Source organism: Eumetopias jubatus, unplaced genomic scaffold, assembly GCF_037043125.1.
Source record: "Eumetopias jubatus isolate StellerSeaLion01/CBP00866 unplaced genomic scaffold, mEumJub1_p1.0 scaffold_8, whole genome shotgun sequence".
Taxonomy (NCBI): Eukaryota; Metazoa; Chordata; class Mammalia; order Carnivora; family Otariidae; genus Eumetopias; species Eumetopias jubatus.
The window spans coordinates 79,399,177-79,421,056 of NW_028274814.1; the positions used below are offsets into that span (position 1 = coordinate 79,399,177).

Below are 21,880 nucleotides of genomic sequence, written 5' to 3' on the forward strand. Positions count from 1 at the left end.
AAAAAGAGCAGACAAAGTCAAACATTTGAAGGGATTTCTAGAATGGCTGAATGAGAAACTAAGCACATTTTTCCCCCCAAAAAAGCAATGATAGAGCTTGACAAAGCTGCCAAAACCAACCATTTTAGGACTTTGGAAATTGACCAAAGGCATACAACAATTTGGTAAGCATTTATTCAAGAAAAATTACTAAACTTCAGTAAGAACAGTGGAAGTCTGTGATGTTTTAGCCTGGAGATTCTTCTGTCTCTAACTCTCCCACCCAGTGGCCTGGGTGTTCTACTAAAGTGAGGCAGGCTGTGAAGTTTAACAGCTCTACTGCCTAACGGGCTAACTTGATTTGGAATAAAGCAGGGAAAAAAACATGCTTAGGGGCATTGTCTAAAACAATACTTCCTTAACCCATACACAGACCCATTAGCAAAGAATAGAAGACTTACTGAATCAATCTGGATCACTTAATGATTGGCCAATTATTGACCACTAAGCTATGCTGACCCAAAGGTGACCCCTAGGAATTCAGGCCTCAAAATAAAAACAAAAATGAAAAAAGAATAAAAGAATAACTGAGCAGAAATATCAGTGACTGCACATTGTTGGGGAGACAGACTCTACTGAATTAGTCCAGGGAAGTCACTAAAAAGCAAACCAAAAAAGGGACCAAAAAAAGCCCTGGAGGTTATAGGGAAAATCAGAGTCTAAAGTTGCTATAGGGGGCACCTGGGTGGCTCAGTTGGTTGAGCATCTGCCTTTGGCCCCAATTGTGATCTCAGGGTCCTGAGATTGAGCCCCGCGTTGGGCTCCCTGCTCAGCAGGGAGCCTGCTTCTCCCTCTGCCCCGCCCCCCCATGCTGTCTCTCTCAAATAAATAAATAAAATCTAAAAAAAATTAAAAAAATAAAGTTGCTATAATACGTTATTTAAAATGTCCAGGTTTTTTTAGGCGGGGGAGGGGCAGAGGGAGAGGGAGAGAGAATCTCAAGCAGGCTCCCTGTCCAGCGTGGAGCCCAATGTGGGGCTTGATCTCACAACCCTGAGATCATGACCTGAGTTGAAATCAAGAGTCAGGTGCTTGATTGACTGAGCCACCCAGGTGCCCATAAAATGTGCAGTTTTTAACATAAAAGGAGCATGCAGAGAAACAGAGAAGTATAACCTATACACGGGATAAAATCAGTCAATAGAAATTGTCTCAGGGATTGGGAGGGGAGGAGATGTTGCACTTATCAGAAAAAGACTTTGAAAGAAGAATTATAACTATGTTCAAAGAACTAAAAGAAGCCAAATTTTAAAATAAAGGAAAAATAGAATGACAATTATCATTAAATAGAGCCTATCAATAAAGAGACGGAAATTAGAAAAACCAAGTGGAAAATATAGACTTGCAAAGTACAATAACTGAAATGAAAAATTTACCAAAAGGGCCCAACAGTAGATTTTAAATGACAGAAGAAAATAACCAGCAAATTTGACACTAGATTAGTAGAGATTGTCTAATCTGAAGAACAGGGAGGAAAAAGAATTTAAAAAAAAATGAACAAAGCCTCAGAGACCTGTGGGACACCATCAAATATGCCATTGTACAAGTGATAGAAGTCCCAGAAGAAGAGGAGACAGAGAGGAACATTAAAAATATTGAGGAGTAGGGGCTTCTGGGTGGCTCAGTCAGTTGAGCGTCTGCCTTCAGCTCAGGCCATGATCTCAGAATCCTGGGATTGAGCCCTGTGTCAGATTCCCAGCTCAGGGGGGCCATTTGCTTCTCCCTCTCCCTCTACCCTCCCACCCCACTCATGCTCTCTCTCTCAAATATATAAATAAAATCTTAAAAAATATATTGAGGAAATAATAATGGCCAAATCATCTCAAACTTGATGAAAAACATTAATCTACACATTCAAGAAGCTCAGTGAACTCTAAGTAAGATAAACATAAAAAGATCCATACCTAGATACATCATAGTAAAACTGTTGAAAGCTACACAAAGAGTCTTTAAAGCAAAAAGAAAAAAATGACTTATCACAATCAAAGGAGACTCAAAACTCAAAGTACAGGGGAACCATAGTAAATTTAACAGCTTACTACTTATTAAAAACAATAGAGGCCAGAAGACAGAGAGATGACAAATTCAAAGTGCTGAAAGAATAATTCTGCTAACCAAGAATTCTATATCCAGGGAAACTACTCTTCAAAAAATGAAGGTAAGACATCCATTCCCTGAAATAACACTCTTCCCAAAGTAGCATGCACATGCAATTCTCATAACCATCCTCATTACATGTATCTTTTAACATTTCTCTAAATGCATTACAGAATTTCTATTACATCCATTCCCTGAAATAACACTCTTCTCAAAGTAGTATGCACATACAGCTCTTGTAACCATCCTTATTACATGTGTTTTTAAAGTTCTCTAAATATATTTCAGTATTCACTGAAATAACACTCCTGCAAAGGAACTTGAAGTGAACACTCATATATCCATAGTTAATGCATGTGTTTTCACAACTTCTCTAAATGTGGTACAGAATGTCTATTACATCCATTCCCTGAAATAACTCTTTTCAAAGTACCATACATGTACAATTATTTTTTAAAATGAAGGTAAGAAATAAGACATACAGATGACAACTAAGGATATGAAAAGATGCTCAGTATTGTCTGTCATTAGAGAATTGCAAACTGGTGCAGCCACTCTGGAAAACAGTATAGAAGTTCCTCAAAAAGTTAAAAATAGAACTACCCTACAACCCAGCAATTGCACTACTAGGCACTTACTCAAAGGATACAAAAAATAGCCATTTGAAGGGGTACATGCACTATGATGTTTATCACAGCATTATCAGCAATAGCCAAATTATGGAAAGAGTCCAAATATCCATCAACTGATGAATGGATAAAGAAGATGTGGTATATATATATATGTGTGTGTGTGTGTGTGTGTGTGTGTGTGTGTGTGTGTGTGTGTGCAATGGAATATTACTCAGCCATCAAAAAGAATGAAATATTGCCATTTGCAATGACGTGGCTGGAACCGAAGTGCATTATGCTAAGCGAAATAAGTCAGTCAGAGAAAGAAAAGTACCATATGATTTCACTTATATGTGGAATTTAGGAAACAAAACAGATGAACATAGGGAAAGGAAGAAAAAAAGAGGGAGGCAAACCCATAAGAGACTATTAACTATGGAGAACAAACAGAGTTGCTGGAGGGGGGGTGGGCAGGGAATGGGCTAAACAGGAGATGGAGATTATTAAGGAGGGCACTTTTTGTGATGAGCACTTGGGTGCTGTATGTTATATTTAGTGGTGAATCACTAAATTCTACTTCTGAAACCAGTATTACACTGTGGGTTAACTAACTAGAATTTAATTAAAAACTTGAAACAAAAAAAAAAAGAGAGAGAATTGCAAATTATGAGATACTGTTATGCATATATGAAAATGGCTAGAATCCAAAAAACTGATAATGCCAAATGCTAACAAGGACATGGAGTGACAGGAAATCTTGTTTGTTGCTGGTGGGAATGAAAAATGGCACAGCTACTTGGGAAGAGAGTTTGGCAGTTTTTTACAAAGTTACTTATGAAGTAATATAGTCTTACCGTATATCTAGCAATCATGCTTCTAGGCATTTACCTAATTAATTTGAAAACTTATGTCCATGAGAATGTTTATATATAGCAACTTTATTCTTAATCACCAAAACCTGGAAGCAATCAAGTGTCCTTCAGTAGGTAAATAAACAAACTGGTGAATCTATACAATGGAATATTATTCAGCAGTAAAAAGAAATAAGCTGTTAAGCCACAAAAAGATAGGGAGGAACCTTAAATGTGTATTGCTAAGTGATAGAAGCCAGTGTGAAAAAGCTACATACTGCATGATTCCAATTATATGGCATTCTTGAAAAGTCAAAACTATGGAGACATTAAAAAAATCAGTAGTTATCAGGAGTTTGAGGAGAAAGGGGAAGGATTAATAGGTGAAACACAGGGGATTTTTAGGATGGAGAAACTATTCCATATGATGCCGTAATGGTGGATACATGAAAAGATACATTTGTCAAATCCCATAGAACTCTATAGCTCAAAGAGTGAAACTTCATGAATGCAAAAATTTTTTTTAATTTTTTTTTTAGATTTTAATTTATTTATTTGAGAGAGAGAGACAGAGATAGTGAGAGAGAGCACAAGTGGGGAGGAGAGGGAGAAGCAGGCTCCCCGCAGAGCAAGGAGCCTGATGTGGGACTCAATCTGAGGACCCCCGGGATCATGACCTGAGCTGAAGGCAGATGCTTAACCGACTCAGCCACCCAGGCACCCTGAATGCAAAAATTTTTAAATACCCATTTAGGAGGTCAGGGGATCCCAGGAAAGAATGTTGATTGTGATAAGAGAGTCTAACTGTATAAGAAATGTATGACACAACCTCACTGAAAGGAATGAAGGGGGAGGGCAGAGTGCTGACCTAAGTAACTGGAAATGGAGTTTGTAAGACTGCAGGCAAAGGGAACTGCATGTAAGTATTGTACCCTAGTTGATAAGTTATTCCTCACTGGGGTATGGGTTAATAATTCTGATACTACTATGCATGTATACTGGAATTGAACAATTAAGTAAAACAGATGGTAGGAGGAAGTTTCTCATTGAGTTATAATTTATAGATAAGCAAGGGGAAGAAACTAAAATGATCCATGTGCGTGATAATGAATTAGAGTTAGAGAAATCAGTATGAACTTATGTTTAAAGTATTAGATTTGATTGATTGATTTATAGGTAAGTGTATACACATTGGTTCTATACACAAACATTTTTTTTTGCTCTGTCAGATGAAAGAACTGAACAGAAATGATACCCCAGTAGCAATGAGCTCTCCTAGCAACCAGACTTTGCTTTTTAATACTATTCTCCACTAAAAGGAACCAGAAATCCTTGGAGAAATGGCAGATTCTAGGATTGGGGCAGGACATATTTGAGATGAACCTGAAGCATCTTGTAGTGCCAGAAAGTAGGGAAGGGCCAAAAAAATAAAAAAATAAAAACCACATTGATGGGGGTTATGTTAAAGGGGCACAGGAACCAAGTGAAGAGGTCCCAATGGCCAAAACTAGAACAACTGGAGCAAGAAAATAGTAGAATTGGATTATAACTCAAAGTACAAAATAAATATCTGTTGAGTTCATTTTGATATAAATAATTGAGTAAATTAATAAACAAGGAAGAAGAGATAAACTCTAGTGCATAAAAACTCCAAATAATTTATGTAGATATTCATCCTAAAAGAAAGGGAGCATAACTCCCCATTCCTAAGTGTGGGCTTCACATACAGACTTACTTTTAAAAAGCACAGCATGGAAAATGAGGAAAAAGAGTAACTTTACAGTGGAGAAACCTGACAAGCACTACTTTAGCCGGGTAATCAAGGTCAACATCAATCATTTGATAGTATGTGGCCTTGAAATTATATGATGACAATGGTACTTTACCTCTGTGATCTTTCCTCTCAGAACCCATAACCCTAGGGTAAGCATGAGAAAAACATCAGACAAATTCCAACAGGGGAGCATCTTATAATATATCTGACTGGTACTTCTCAGGCCTGTCAGGAACATCAAACAGAAGGCAAAGTCTGAGAAACTGTCACAGTCAAGAAAGCCTAAGGAGACATGACAACTGTGTAATCAGGTACCCGGATGGGATCCTGAAACAACACAAGGACGTTAGGTAAAAACAAGGAATTATGACTTCAGTCCAAAATTATGGACTTTAGTTAATAATGTTTCAATACTGGTTTGTTGATTGTCACAAATGAATCATACTAATGTAATATATTAATAATAAGGGAAACTCTGAAGAGATACATGGAATTCTCTGTATTATTTTCTCAATTTTTCTCTAAATCTAAAACTGCCTTTAAAAAAATGAAAGTGAAATAAAGACATTCCCAGATAAGCTAAGAGGGAAAGAATTTGCTTCTAGTAGACCTACCTTACAAGGAATATAAAGAAGTCCTTCATACTGAAAGGAAATGATACCAGAGGATAACTCAAATTCACACAAAGAAATAAAGAACACCAGTATATATAGGTAAAAATAAAAGAAAGTAAAAATAATTTTCTTTTTCCTCTCTTAACTGATTAAAAAGACAATCTATAAAACAATAATTATGAAACTATATTGTTGGGCTTATGATACATAAAAATGTAATATATATGAGAAAGCACAAAGGAGGGGAAGAGAATGGAGCTATTGAAGCAAAAATTCTATATTTTGCTGGTATTAAGTTAGTACTAATCTTAAATAGATTATGATAATTTATGATGTATACTGCAATCCCTTAGAGCAGCTACTAAGGAAATTACTCCAAAAATATAGGGGGAAAATGTAATTGAAATGGGTCACTAAAAAATATTTGTTTAACCCAGAAGGTAGTAAAAGAAGAACAGGGGAACAAAAGAGATGAGACATGAGAAACAAATAAAACGTGGCAGGTGAAAATCCAACCATATTAATAATTACATTAAATATCAATGAATCAAGCACTCCAATCATAAGTCAAAGATTGCCAAAATTTATGTGTGTGTAGGTGTTTGTGTGTGTGTGTGTGTGTGTATTTAAAAGCTGACAAGATCCAACTAATAAGCAACACATCTTTGATTCAACCTTGCAAACAGTAACTGCAGGGGAGCTGGAGATAATATACTTATATCAAACATAATAGACTTTAGGACAGAAAAATGTTTCTAGAGACAATGAGGGACATTTTATAATAAGAAGGTCAGTTCATCAGGAAGCTATCACAATTATAAACATATATGCACCTAATAACAGAGACTTAAAATATTGGAAGCAAAAATTGAAAGAATTAAAGAGAGAAATCAACAACTCAATAATAATAGTTGGAAAGTTCAATATCCCACTCTCAATAATAGAACAACCAGCAGAAAATCAGTAAGGATATATATATATATATAGAAGACTAAAACAACAACATAAATCAATTATAGAACACTCCACCCAACAACAGCTAAATATATATTCTTTTCAAGCACACACGGAACATTCTCCAGGATAGACCATATGGTAAGCTATAAAGCAAATCACAATGAATTTAAAAGGATTGAAAGAATACAAAGTACATTCCCCAAAATACTTTGTAATGGGTAGTTAGATAATATATAATTTCCTAGTGATTCTGCTTCTCTGGTTCAACACTGACTGATACAAGTTTTTAATACAACACTAAAACCATGATCCATAAAAGAAAACATTGATAAATTGATTTGACTTCATGAAAATCCAACACCATTAGGCTTCAAAGACCCCATTAAGAAAGTGAAAAGGCAAACCACAGATTGAGAGAAAATATTTGAAAATCACATTTCTTTTTCTTTTTTTAAGATTTTTATCTATTTGGGGTGCCTCCCTCTGCTTGTGTTCCTTCTCTCACTGTGTCTCTCTGTCAAATAAATAGATAAAATCTTTTTTTTTAAGATTTTATTTATTTATTTGAGCAAGAGGGAGAATGAGCAAGAGAGTGAGAACACAAGCAGTGGGAGAAGCAGAGGGGGAGGGAGAAACAGGCTACCCATTGAGCAGGGAGCCAGATGCAGGGCCCAATCCCAGGATCCTGGGATCACGACCCAAGCCTAAGGCAGATGCTTAACAAACTGAGCTACCCAGGCACCCTGAAAATCACATTTCTGATAAAGGGCTTGTATCCAGAATACATAATGGACTCTTAAAACTCAAATAATAAAATGGGTAAATATTTGAATAATCATTACATCAAAATAAATATAAGAATGGCTAATAAGCACCTGAAAAGATGCTCGACATCATTAGTCTTTAGGGAAATGCAATTTAAAACCACAGTGGGATACCACTTCACACATCTTAGTAAGGTTATATTAAAAAAGACTGTAACAAGTGTTGTTGAGAATGTGGAGAAACCGGAACCTTAATACATTGCTGATGGGAATGTAAAATAGTGCGGTCACTTGGGCAATAAGTTAACAGTTTCTTAAAAAGTTAAGCATAAACTTACCAGCAATTGATAAATGACCCAGAAATTCTACTCCTGGGTATCTACCCAAAAGAAATGAAAACATATGTCCACACAAAGACTTATACATGTGTGTTCATATCAGCATTATTCATAAAAGTCAAATGTAGAAACATTCCAATGTCCATGAACTGGTGAGTAGGTAAACAAAATGCGGTATATGCAAACAGTGAGATAGAATTGGTAATAGAAAGAAACTACTAATACATCCTATAACATGGCTGAATCTCAAAACCATTATGTTAAATAAAAGAAACCAGATATTTTAAAAAATAAACACATATTGGGGCGCCTGGGTGGCTCAGTTGGTTGAGCGACTGCCTTCGGCTCAGGTCATGATCCTGGAGTCCCGGGATCGAGTCCCGCATCGGGCTCCCTGCTCAGCGGGGAGTCTGCTTCTCCCTCTGACCCTCTTCCCTCTCGTGCTCTCTGTCTCTCATTCTCCTCTCTCTCAAATAAATAAATAAAATCTTTAAAAAAAAATAAAAAAAAATAAACACATATAATATGATTCCATCTTATGAAACATCCAAAAAAGGCAAACCTATTGAAACAGAAAATAGATTGGTACATGTCTGGGACTGGGGTGGGAAAGAGGATTGACTGCAAATGGGCATGAGGGATCTTTTTGGGATGAAGGAAATGTTCTAAAATTGAATTGTGGTGAGTTACACAACTCTAAATTTATTAAAAGTCATTGAATTGTACACTTAACATATATGAGTTTTATGGTATGTAAATTGTACCTTAATAAAGCCATTTTTTAGAAAAAGTCAAATCTGTTTCCAATGTCTTAAAGCACCCTTACTTATTTTTTTCTTTTGTCTCTTCTTTTCTTCAAGCAAAGATACACTAATTCTACTCAGTATCTTGACATTGTTCTCAATAGCTTTGAACTTTTCTGGTAAAAACTCCATTTGTGCTATCCAGTGGTGGTGGTCCTCAATATCCACTGCAGTCATCTCAGACAAAATGGCATCTTGAAGAGAGTAAAAAAATACTTTTGTGCAGAAAAATAATTATAACCATATAGGCTTATAATATTGGCTAACTACTCCATATTGTAGTATTGGGGAATGTAGATATCTCACACTTATTGCTATTCTGAAGCTTTTCTCTATGAAGAAATGAAAAAGGAAGAGACTTGGAATAGAAAGCTGAACAATAAATCTTGGACATGAAAATACTCTGGTATCTAAAAATGTGAGCATGTGTTTTAATATTGAGGAACTAAACCCAATTAACTCCTTTCATAAGTTATTTAGTATTTTAAAACCCTCATTACATGTTATTTCTTGCAACTTAATGACATCCCCTTTTTGTATTCTAAGCTTATTCGTTCTTTCATTTAACCAATGTCTCCTTTGTCATGTATTGTTCTAGATACTGAGGATACAGCACTAAATAAAACAAATTCCCTGACTTCATACTGCTTGCATTCTAGTGAAAGGAGACAGACAAAAATTAGTTATGTAGTATGTTAGATGGTAAGAAATGTTACAGACAAAAATAAAGAGTAAGGAGTAATGGACAGTGCCCAGGAGTAGGGAATGGAGATGGTCAGAGAACACATCATTTTAAAGTGAGATATAAACAGAGAATGAGCCACATGGCTACTTGTGGACAATGTTCCAGGCAAAGGGATAGCAAGCACGAAGACACTGGGTAGGGGCATGCGGGCTTCTTTGAAGAAAAGCAAGGAGCCCAGAATAGCTGGCATTAAGTGAGCAGGACTATATTTTTCTTATTTTATTCTTACTGAAACAGTGGATAACTGTTTTCTCAATAACCTCATTAGTCTTCTTTAGTCTGATTAATCCTTTAAAATTTATAGATCCTGTTCTCTAGCTTTTTCATTAACTTAATGGTTTTCCTTTGAACCACCTCTGGAAACTCACTCCATTCTTCCAACCAGGCCAGGATGTACACAAGAGTCTTTTCTCTAATTTCAGCATTCTTAGCATAAGTAACTATTTTCTCCAGGAAATTTCCTCTCCGTTTCTTATATTCTGTAAGGGAGATTTTTCTTCCAGAGTGCACGTTCTCATCAAGAGTGTAGCGATTTATTATCCGCTGCACATTGAGCATTATGTCAGTCAGCTGCATGTTAATGTCCTATAAGAATAAGAAGGGGGATATATTAATAAATTCTCAGTTTGCTCACATAATTGAACATCTGTTCATAAAAACTCTCAACAAAGTGGGTTTAGAGGGAACATATCTCAACATAATAAAGGCCATATATGAAAAACCCACAGCTGGGGCGCCTGGGTGGCTCAGTTGGTTAGGCGACTGCCTTCAGCTCAGGTCATGATCCTGGAGTCCTGGGATCGAGTCCCACATCGGGCTCCCTGCTCAGCGGGGAGTCTGCTTCTCCCTCTGACCCTCTTCCCTCTCATGCTCTCTGTCTCTCATTCTCTGTCTCAAATAAATAAATAAAATCTTGAAAAAAAATCCCACAGCTAACATTATACTCCATAGTGAAAAACTGAGAGCTTTTCCTTTAAGATCAGGAATAAGACAAAGATGTCCACTCTCACCACTTTTATTTAACAAAGTACTGGAAGTCCTAGCCACAGCAGTCAAACAAGAAAAAGAAATGAGGCATCTATATTGGTCAGGAAGAAATTAGACCATCAGTATTTGCAGATGACATGATACTATATATAGAAAACCTTAAAGACTCCACCAAAAAAAAACTATTAGAAGTACTAAATGAATTGAGTAAAGTTACAGGATACAAAATTAATACCCAGAAAATGGTAGCATTTCTATAGACTAATAATGAAGTAGCAGAGAGATTAAGAAAATAATCCCATTTAACAATTGTACCAAAAAGAATAAAACACCTATGAATAAACTTAACCAAAGAGGTGAAAGACCTGTACTCTGAAAACTTTAAAACATTCATGAAATAAATTGATGGCACAAATAAATGGAAAGATATTCCATGTTCATGTATGGGAAGAATTAATATTGTTAAAATGTCCATACTACACAAGCAATCTACAGATTCAATTCAATCCCTATCAAAATACCAATAGCATTTTTCACAGAACCAGAACAAATAATACTAAAATTTGTATGCAACCACAAAAGACCCTACATAACCAAAGCAATCTTGAGAAGGAAGAACAAAGCAGGGGGTAAAATTTCAGATTTTAAGTTATACTATAAAGCTGTAGTGGGGTACCTGGGTGGCTCAGTCAGTTAAGTGTCTGCCTTTGGCTCAGGTCATGATCCCAGGGTCCTGGGATTGAGCCCCGCTTTGGGCTCCCCACTGAACATGGAGCCCGCTTCTCCCTCTCCCTCTGCTGCTCCCCCTGCTTGTGCTCTCTCGCTGTCTCTCTGTCTCAAATAAATAAAAAATTTTAAAATATTTTATTTATTTACTTATATGACAGAGAGAGAGAGATTGCGAGAGCAGGAACACAAGCACGGGGAGTGGGAGAGGGAGAAGCAGGCTTCCCGCCGAGCAGGGAGCCCGATGTGGAACTGGATCCCAGGACCCTGGGATCATGACCTGAACTGACGGCAGATGCCTAATGACTGAGCCACCCAGGCGCCCCTCAAATAAATAAATATTAAAAAAAATAAAGCTGTAGTAATCAAAATGGTATGGTGCTGGAACAAAAATAGACACATGGGTCAGTGGGACAGTATAGAGAGCCCAGAAATAAACCCACAAATATATGGTCAATTATCTTTGACACAGTGAAAAAGAATATGCAATGAGAAAAGACAGTCTCTTCAACAAATGGATTTGTATCAACCTACATTTGTAGCTTTCACGCTTACTTTAATTCTACATGTAGGTGTAAGCCTGTCTACTTCTTTATTATGTCTTCTAGTGAAGTTTGACCTAGAATTTACAAATTGAAATACTTGTTATTAGAAATTACTTTCCTAAAAAAAAGAAATTACTTTCCCTTTCTTTACCCTCACACTTATATTAATTATTTAAAGTATGAGTATAGATATTTTATCTATGAATTTCATCCCAGGAATGAAAGGGATGTTAAAATATTTTAAAAGGGCACGGTGAATATGAAGGATAATGAACCACCACTCCACCTTTTCCAACTTTATTACTCTTTCAATTTGGTTTCAGACAAACAGCTCTTTCTATACTCCTTACAATAAGGGTAAGATTTGGATTTTTGCAAACCAATCATGGAAAAGGAATAATCAGATATTTAGGTGCTGGAAATATTGCAATTGGAAACAGAGATGATGCAAAAGAAAGGAAGGGAGGGAGGGAGGGAGATGCAATTGCAGCAAATAATTTGAGTCAGGAACACAGGAGAGTGGAGACAAAGTTTGATAAGCCAAGTGATGAAAAAATAACACTACAAGCTAACCCATAGCACAGTGGTGAAGGAAAAAAACAATACCAAGTCCTCATAAATTCTTCCAGAAAACTAAAGAGGCAGTAGCAGTTCCTAACTCATTCTTTGAGGCCATTACCCTGATACCAAGGCCAGATAAAGACACTACAAAAAGAATGAACAAATGAATGAAAGGAAAGAAAAAAGAAAGAGAGAGAGAGAGAGAAAGAAAGAAAGAAAGAGAGAGAGAGAGAGAAAGAAAGAAAGAAAGAGAAAGAAAGAAAGAAAGAAAGAAAGAAAGAAAGGGAGAGAGAAAGGGAGAGAGAAAAGGAAGAAAGAGAGAGGAAGAAAGTAAACTATAGACCAATATCCCTGATGAATATTGACACAAAAATCCTCAACAAAATACTCTCAAACAGAATTCAACAGCACATTAAAAGGATGTGTCTTACATCCTTACATACATTATGGGTAAGTGGAATTTTTTCCCGGAATGTAAGACTCGTTCAACATATGAAAACCAACCAATGAAATATACCAAATTAACAGAATCCTAGGAAAAACACCACATGATCATTTCAATTGATGCAGAAAAAGCATTTGACAAAATTCAACACCTTGTCGTGATAAAAACATACAAAAAACATGGAATAGATAGAAACTTCCTGAACATGATAAAAAATATATATGAAAAATCCAGAGGGGCACCTGGGTGGCTCAGTCGGTTAAGTGCCTGACTCTTGGTTTTGGCTCGGGTCATGATCTCAGGGTCCTAGGATTGAGCCCCATGTTGGGCTCCCTGCTCAGTGGGGAGTCTGCTTGTCTCCCTCTCTCTCTGCCCCTCCCCCTACTCAAATAAATAAATATATATTTTTTAAAAGCCAAAGAAAAATCCAGAGGTAATATTCTCAATAGTGAAAGACTGAAAGGTTTTCCTCTAAAGTCAGGAACAAGGCAAGGATACCCACTTTCACTACTTCTAGTCAACATGTTACTCTGATTTTTAGCGAAGAACAATTAGGCAAGAAAAAGAAATAATAAAAAACATCCAAATTGGAAAGGAGGAAATAAAATTGTATCTGTTTTCAGATGATATAATCTTATATGTAGAAAACCCTAAAGATTACACACATGAAAAAACTGTTAGGGAGTGCATTGAATGTGTAGGTTGCTCTGGGTAACATAGACATTTTAACAATATTTGTTCTTCCAATCCATGAAGCATAGAATGTTTTTCCATTTCTTTGTGTCACTCTCAACTTCTTTCATAAATGTTCTATAGTTTTCAGAGTACAGATCCCTTACCTCTTTGGTTAGGTTTAGTCCTAGGTAGCTTATGGTTTTTGGTGCAATCGTAAATGGAATTGATTCCTTAATTTCTCTTTCTTCTGTCTCAGTGTATAGAAATGCAACTGATTTCTATGCATTGATTTTATATCCTGCCACTTTGCTGAATTCCTGTATGAGATCTAGCAATTTTGGGGTGGAGTCTTTTGGGTTTTCCACATAGAGTATCATGTCATCTGTGAAGATTGAGAGTTTGACTACTTCTTTGCCAATTTGGATGCCTTTTATTTCTTTTCGTTGTCTGACTGCTGAGTACTATGTTGAACAGCAGTGGTGAGACTGGACATCCCTGTCATGTTCCTGACAACAGAAAAGCTCTCAGTTTTTCCCCATTGAGAATGATTTTTGCTGTGGGCTTTTGCATATGGCTTTTATTTTATTTTAAGGTTTTATTTATTTATTTGACAGATAGCAAGAGCAGGAACACAAGCAGGGGGAGTGGGAGAGGGAGAAACAGGCTTCCCACTGAGCAGGGAGCCCGATGCGGGACTCAATCCCCGGACCCTAGGATCATGACCTGAGCCGAAGGCAGACACCTAACCGTCTGAGCCACCCAGGTGCCCCTGTATATGGCTTTTATGATATTGAGGTATGTTCCCTCTATCCCTACACTGCAGAGAGTTTCAATAGAGAAAAAATGCTGTATTTTGTCAAATGTCCATCAACAGATGAATGGATAAAGATGTGATATATATATATATATATATATATATATAATGGAATATTAGTCATCAGAAGAAATGAAATCTTGGGACACCTGGATGGCTCAGTCAATTAAGCATCTGCCTTTGGCTCAGGTCATGATCCCAGGGTCCTGGGATTGAGTCCCGCATCGGGCTCCCTGCTCAGCGGGGAGCCTGCTTCTCCCTGCTTGTGCTCTCTCTCTCTCTGCAAATAAATAAATAAAATCTTGAAAAAAAAAGAAAAAATGAAATCTTACCATTTGCAATGATGTGGATGGAACTAGAGGGTATTATGCTAAGTGAAATAAGTTAATCAGAGAAAGACAATTATATGATTTCACTCATATGTGGAATTTAAGAAACAAAACAGAATCACAGAGGAAGGGAGGGAAAAATAAAATAAGATGAAATCAGGGAGGGAGACAAACCATAAGAGGCTCTTAACTATAGGAAACAAACTGAGGGTTGCTGGAGGGGAGGTGGGGTATGGGGTATGGGGTAACTGGGTGATGGGCATTAAGGAAGAAACGTGAAGTAATGAGCACTGGGTGTTATATGCAAATGATTAATCACTGAACTCTACTTCTGAAACCAATAATACACTATATGTTAATTAATTGAATTTAAGTAAAGTAAAATTAAAAAATAAATAAAATTCAAATTATCTAGAGGGGAAAAAAACTGTTAGAACTAGTAAATGAATTCAGCTAAAGTTGTGGGATATGAAATCACACCCAAAAATCAATTGTGTTGTTATACACCAGAAGTGAACAATCTGAAAAGGAAATTAAGAAAACAGGGGCACCTGGGTGGCTCAGTCATTGAGCATCTGCCTTCGGCTCAGGTCATGATCCTGAGGTCCTGGGATTGAGCCCCGCATTGGGCTCCCTGCTCGGCGGGAAGCCTGCCTCTCCCTCTCCCACTCCCCCTACTTGTGTTCCTTCTCTTGCTGTCTCTCTCTCTGTCAAATAAATAAAAAAAAAGAAAGAAAAAGGAAATTAAGAAAACAAATCCATTTACAATAGTATCAAAAGAATAAAATACCAGGAATAAACTTAACCAAGGAGGTGGATGACTTGTACACTTGTAATTTTCACTACAAAATGTTCAGAAGAAATTAAACACAAATAAATGGAAAGACATTCCATGTTCATGGATTGGAAGACTTAATATTGTTAAGACATCAATACTACCAAGACTGACCTACAGATTTAATGCAATCCCTATTAAAATTCCAATAGTATTTTTTGCATAAGTAGAAAAATCCATTCTAAAATTCATATGGAGTCTCAAGGTACCCTGAATACCCAAAACAGTCTTGAGAAAGAAGAATAAAATTGGAAAGCACACACTTCTCATTTTTAAATCCAGTACAAAAGCAATGGTAATTAAAACAGAATACTGACATAAAGACATATATAGACCAAAGGAATAGAGTAGAGTGCCCAGAAATAAACTTCTGCAATATATGGTCAAATGTTTTTTTTAAAAAGATTTATTTATCCATTTGAGAGAGAGAGAAAGAGAGCAGGGGGAGTGGCAGAGGGAAATGGAGAGAGAGAATCCCAAGCAGACTCCCTGCTGAGCTCAGAGCCTGACACAGAGCTCGATCCCACCACCCCAAGATCATGACCTGAGCCAAAATCAAGAGTTGGATGCTCAACTGACTGAGCCACCACATGCCCCTCAAATGATTTTTGATAAGGGTGCCAAGACCATTCAATGGGGAAAAAGCAGTCTTTCAACAAATAGTGTCAGGAAAACTGGAGATCCATGCAAAAGGATGAAGTTGGGCCATTACCTTACAGCATATACAAAAATTAACTCAGAGCGGGTAAAAAAACTAAGCATAAGACCTAAAGTTATAAAGCAGAAGAAAACGTAGAGGGAAAATCTTCATGATATTGGATTTGGCAATGGCTTCTTGGATTTGACACCAAAACTACAGGCAGCAAAATTAAAAATAAATTGGGCTAAATCAAATATAAAAGCTTTTGTGCATCAAAGGACACAATCAACAGATTGAAAAGGCAACCTATGGAATGGAAGAAAATATTTGCAAATCATATCTCTGATAAGGGGTTAATATCCATAATACATAAGGAACTCCTACAACTCAACATTAAAAAAAATAATGACTCAATTTGAAAATGGGCAAAGGATTTAACAATTTATTTTAGAGAGGGGGGAATGGTCAGAAAGAGTCTCAAGCAGACTCTACTGAGTCCAGAGCCTGACACAGGGCTCAATCCTGAAATCACGACCTGAGCTGAAACCAAGTGTTGGATGTTTAACCAACTGTGCACCCAGGCGTCCCAAAAATGGGCAAAGGATGTAAATAAACATTCAAAAACAATATACAAATGGCTGACGAGCACATGAAAAGAAGCTTAACATCATATCTTTAAGGAAATGCAAATCAAAACTACAATGAGATATCACATCATACCCATTAGGATGGCTACTATTAAAAAAAACCAGAAAATAATAAAGGTTGATGAGGATGTAGAAAATTGGAACTCTTGTGTACTCTTGGTGGGAATATAAAATGGTGCAGCTACTGTGGAAAACAGTATGGTGGTTCCTCAAAAAATTAAAAATTAAATTACCATATGATCCAACAATTCCACTCTAGGTGTATAAAGAATTTAAAGCAGGGATTTGAACAAATGTTTGTCCTCCTATGTTCATAGCAACATTACTCACAATAGCATAGATGTGGAAGCAACCCAAGGGCCCAGTAATTAATGAATGGATAAACAAAATATGATATATACACACGATGAAGAGAATTTACAAAAAATGTATAGTTAGCATCATACTTAATGGTGAAAATCTAAAGTGCTCTAAGGATTCTGCTCTAATCACTTATGTTCAACATTTTTATAAAAGGTCCTACCTATTGCAGTAAGGAAAGAAAAGTAAATAAAAGAATAAAGATTGGAAAGGGAGAAATAAAATGGTTTTTATTTACAGACAAAAATATTGTTTATGTAAAAACTCCCAAAGAATCTACAAAAAAGCCATCATTAACATGTTCACAGGATAGGAGATCAGTATACAAAAACCAAAACTGTAGGGGCACCTGGGTGGTGCAGTTGGTTGAGAATCTGACTCTTGGTTTTCTCTCAGGTCGTGATCTCATGGGCTGTGGGATCAAGCCCTGACTGAGTTGGGCTCTGTACTCAGCAGGGAGTCTGCTTGAGATTCTCTCTGTCCCTCTTCCTCTGCCTCTCCTGCTGGTGCTCTCTCTCTCTAAAACAAATAAGTCTTTAAAAAAAAAATCGAAACTGTATTTCTATAAGCTAGCAATAAATTGGAAATTGAAATTTAGTAAAACTACCATTTGCAATTACACTAAAAACATGAAATATGTAGGTATAAATCTAACAAAATAATAGTTAAGCCACTTAAGATAACAGTTTAGCAATTTCTTGTAAATGTATGGTTCCATATGACCTAGCAATACCATTGCTAGGTATTCACTCAAAAGAAATGAAAACTTATGTTTATACAAGAATTAACGCATGAATGTTTGTAGTGACTTTATTCGTAATTGCTCCAAACTGGAAACAACCCAAATATCCTTCAACTGCTAAATGAATATTTTATGCTAAAACAGATTCAAATGACTACATAGGGTGATTCGATTTATAAGGCATTCAAGAAAGGGAAAACTATAGGCCAGAAAACTAATGGCTGTCGGGGGTAGGGGAGGGGTTGACAACAAAAGGGCACAGGAGAATTTTTTGAGGAGATTTTAAATATGGATTTTGGTGGCTGCACATCTGTATGCCTTTGTCAAAACTCCCAGAACAAGACACCAAAAGGTGAATTTTATTGTACATGAATTTTACCTTAATTTAAAAAAAATTATCCAATTAAAAAAATGTATGGGAAGTAAAATCAGACTATCTGGATTTGATTCCAGTACACACCATATAACAACTATGACTTTAAGGCAAGCCTCAAAAATCTCATTTTTCTCATCTGTGAAATAGGATTAAGAATAATACCTATTCATATTGGATTATCATAGGGATTAAATGAGATGATCTATAGATAAAATTTTACCATAGGTAACATGGTAAACACTATAAATATTACTGGTTATTAAGTACTTACTATGTGTCACAGGGGTCAAAAAGTCAAAGTAAGAGAGTGGGCAGAGGAATCACCATAATTTGAGCATCTTATCTAAAGCAGGATAGAACCTGAGATGCAGGTGAAAGCCAAATGAACATTTGTGTATCCATTGTCCAGCTGAAGAAACAATGTTTTTAAAGGCTCCTGTGTCCCCGGTATCAACAGTATCCCTTTCCTAATGCCCAGAGATAACTACTATCCTGAATTTTATCTATACTTTTAATACTGTAATAGACTTAGTGATGACCCTCCCCTAAAGGTATCAGGTCATAGTCCCTGGAATGTGCAAAATGTTACTTCATATGGAAAAACAGTCGCTGCAGATGTGATTAAGTTAATGATCTTGATGTGGAGAGATTGTTTTTTAATTGTTTCAGGGAGCTCTATTGCAATCACGAGTGTCCTTCTAAGAGGGAGGCAGAAGTTGAGATCATACAGACACATACAGAGAAGGCTCAATGTGAAGATGGGGCAGAGAAAGATGTGAAGCTGCTGGCCTTGAGGACTGGAGTGATGCAGCCACAGCCAGGGAATGCTGGCAGCCACCAGAAGCTAAAAGAAGCAAGGAATGGATTCTGTCTGAGGGAGAATCCATAGAGAATGCAACCCTGCTGACATCTTGATTTCAGCCCAGTGACCCACATTTCAGACATCTGATCTCTAGTACAGTGAGAGAATGAAGGTCTGTTGTTTTATACCACCCTGGTTGTAGAAATTTGTTTTAGCAGAGAGAAACCAGACTTTGTTACCCCAAAATATACCTCTTTGACATAAAAACTGTTGAACTGAAGGCAAATAAGAAACAGCAAATGCAGGAAAACCTCCCTCTACCCTACTTCTTTTCTTTTTTTTTTTTTTAAGATTTTATTCATTTATTTGAGAGAGAGAGAATGAGAGATAGAGAGCACGAGAGGGAAGAGGGTCAGAGGGAGAAGCAGACCCGCCGCTGAGCGGGGAGCCCAATGTGGGACTCGATCCTGGGACTCCAGGATCATGACCTGAGCCGAAGGCAGTCGCCCAACCAACTGAGCCACCCAGGTGCCCTACCCTACTTCTTTTCTGCCTAATGGCAGGATAAAACTCTTTGTATTGAAGACAGATTTATCAACACCAAAGGAATCTGCAAATAAGCCTGACTCCATTAGTTTTCTCCCATACCTTCCCATAGTTCACTGCCATTGCTTTCCTTTGTCTTGTCATTTCTCCACAAATTTATTATTCTTTGTTGAAGATGCCATTATAAGCCACTTTGAGTTACCAAAGAGTAAACCTAAACAAAGATTTAGGTTTCTTCTATATGCTGTGTACTACACTCGTTAATAAACTGTTATTCTTTTGTTAATCTGTCTTTTCAAGAGTCCTAGCTGAAAAACCTAAAATGGATAAAGTTTTGCCTCTCCTACAGCAGACACACACGCACATATCTCTAGAGTGTAGTTTTGCCTGTTCTTTTGAATCATTCTCTATATATTTCTGTAACTTGCTTTTTTCCCTCAACATTGTGTTTTCAAGTTTATGTTGAAGTGTATATCTATAGTTCATCCATTTTCACTGATTCTGGGTTTTTTAAATATTTTATTTATTTATTTGACAGAGAGAGCAAGAGAGGGGACACAAGCAGGGGGAGTGGGAGAGGGAGAAGCGGGCTTCCAGCTGAGCAGGGAGCCCGATGCGGGGCTCGATGCGGGGCTCGATCCCAGGATCCTGGGACCATGACCTGAGCCGAAGGCAGACACTTAACGACTGAGCCCCCCAGGCGCCCCTCACTGATTCTGTTTTTTATTGTGCAAATACACTTATTTACTTATCCATTCCTGTATTGGTTTGTTACCAGTATTTTGCTTTTATAAATGATGATACAAACATTTTTGAACATTCCTCCTGGTGCATATATGCAAGAGTTTTTCTAGAGCTGTGCTACATGGAGCTACAGAGCAACTGTAACAAGGCAAGTGTGACAGGAAATACATTTTAAATTAAATTAAACTAATTTAAATTTAAAAACTAACATGTTATACATTTATTGGAAAAATTTTAGGTTTGGAAGAACTTGATATGTGGATCTACTTTTTCAACTATAAATTTTATGAAATCTAAATATAGACCAACTATTTCTAATGAAAATTTACCATGCAATTTGAGATGTACTTATAAGTACAAAATACATGCTAGATTTCAAAGACTTAGTAATGAAAACAATGTATATCTCATTACTAATTTTTACATTAATTAAATGTTGAAATGATAGTATTTGGGATAAAATAAATTATTAATTTCACTTTTATCTCCTTAGTTTTTATATTGTGGTTTCTAGGAAATGTTTAAAATATTTTGTTTTAAATTCCAGTATAAATAACATACACTGTTATGTTAGTTTCAGGTGTACAATATAGTGATTCAACAATTCCATACATCACCCACTGCTCATCATGACAAGTACACTCCTTAATCCCCATAGCCTATTTTACCAACCCCCCTCCCCCTCTGGTAACCATCAGTTTGTTCTCTATAGCTATGAGTCTGTTTCTTGGTTCATATCTCTCTCTCCTTTTTTTTCCTTTGCTTGTTTTTTTGTTTCTTAAATTCCATGTATGAGTGAAATCATATGGTATTTGTCTTTCTCTGACTGACTTATTTCACTTAGCATTATACTCTCTAGCTCCATGTTGTTGCAAATGGCAAGTTTTCATTTTTTATGGCTGAATAACATTCCTGTGTGTGTGTGTGTGTGTGTGTGTGTGTGTGTGTGTGTGTGTATCACATCTTTTTATCCATTCATCGGCTGATGGACACTTGGGCTGCTTCCATAGTTTGGCTATTGTAAATAATGCTGCTATAAAAATAGGGGTGCTTGTATCCCTTTGAATTAGTGTTTTGTACTGGGGGGCAAATACCCAGCAGTGCAATTCCTGGATCCTAGGGTAGTTCTATTTTTAGTTTTTTGAGGAACCTCCATACTGTTTTCCACAGTGGCTGCACCAGTTTGCATTCCCATCAGTAGTGCAGGAGGATTCCCTTTTCTCCACAACCTCACCAACATTTGTTATTTCCTGTGTTTTTGATTTTAGCCATTCTGACAGGTGTGAGGTGATAGCTTATTGTAGTTCTGATTTGTATTTCCCTGATGATGGGTGAGATTGATCATCTTTTCTTGTGTCTGGTGGCCATGTGGATGTCTTTGGAGAAATGTCTGTTCATGTCTTCTGCCTATTTGGTAATTGGATTATTTGGTTTTTGGGAATTGAGTTGTATCAGTTCTTTCTATATTTTTTATTCAAACCCTTTTTTGGATATGTCATTTGCAAATATCTTC

General features: G+C 36.7%; 1 protein-coding gene across 3 annotated transcripts in view; it reads right to left on the bottom strand.

Annotated features, from left to right (window-relative positions):
- FAM186A (family with sequence similarity 186 member A) overlaps positions 1-21,880 on the bottom strand; it is a 65,945-nt gene that overhangs the window by 23,404 nt on the left and 20,661 nt on the right. For all 3 annotated transcript variants that reach the window (XM_088025591.1, XM_088025590.1, XM_088025589.1), the window contains exons 2-3: positions 9,962-10,178; positions 8,872-9,042 (exon numbers count right to left, since the gene is read on the bottom strand). In XM_088025591.1, the coding sequence (XP_087881717.1) occupies positions 8,872-9,042; positions 9,962-10,178 (388 nt within the window). The remainder of the gene's footprint in view (positions 1-8,871; positions 9,043-9,961; positions 10,179-21,880) is intronic.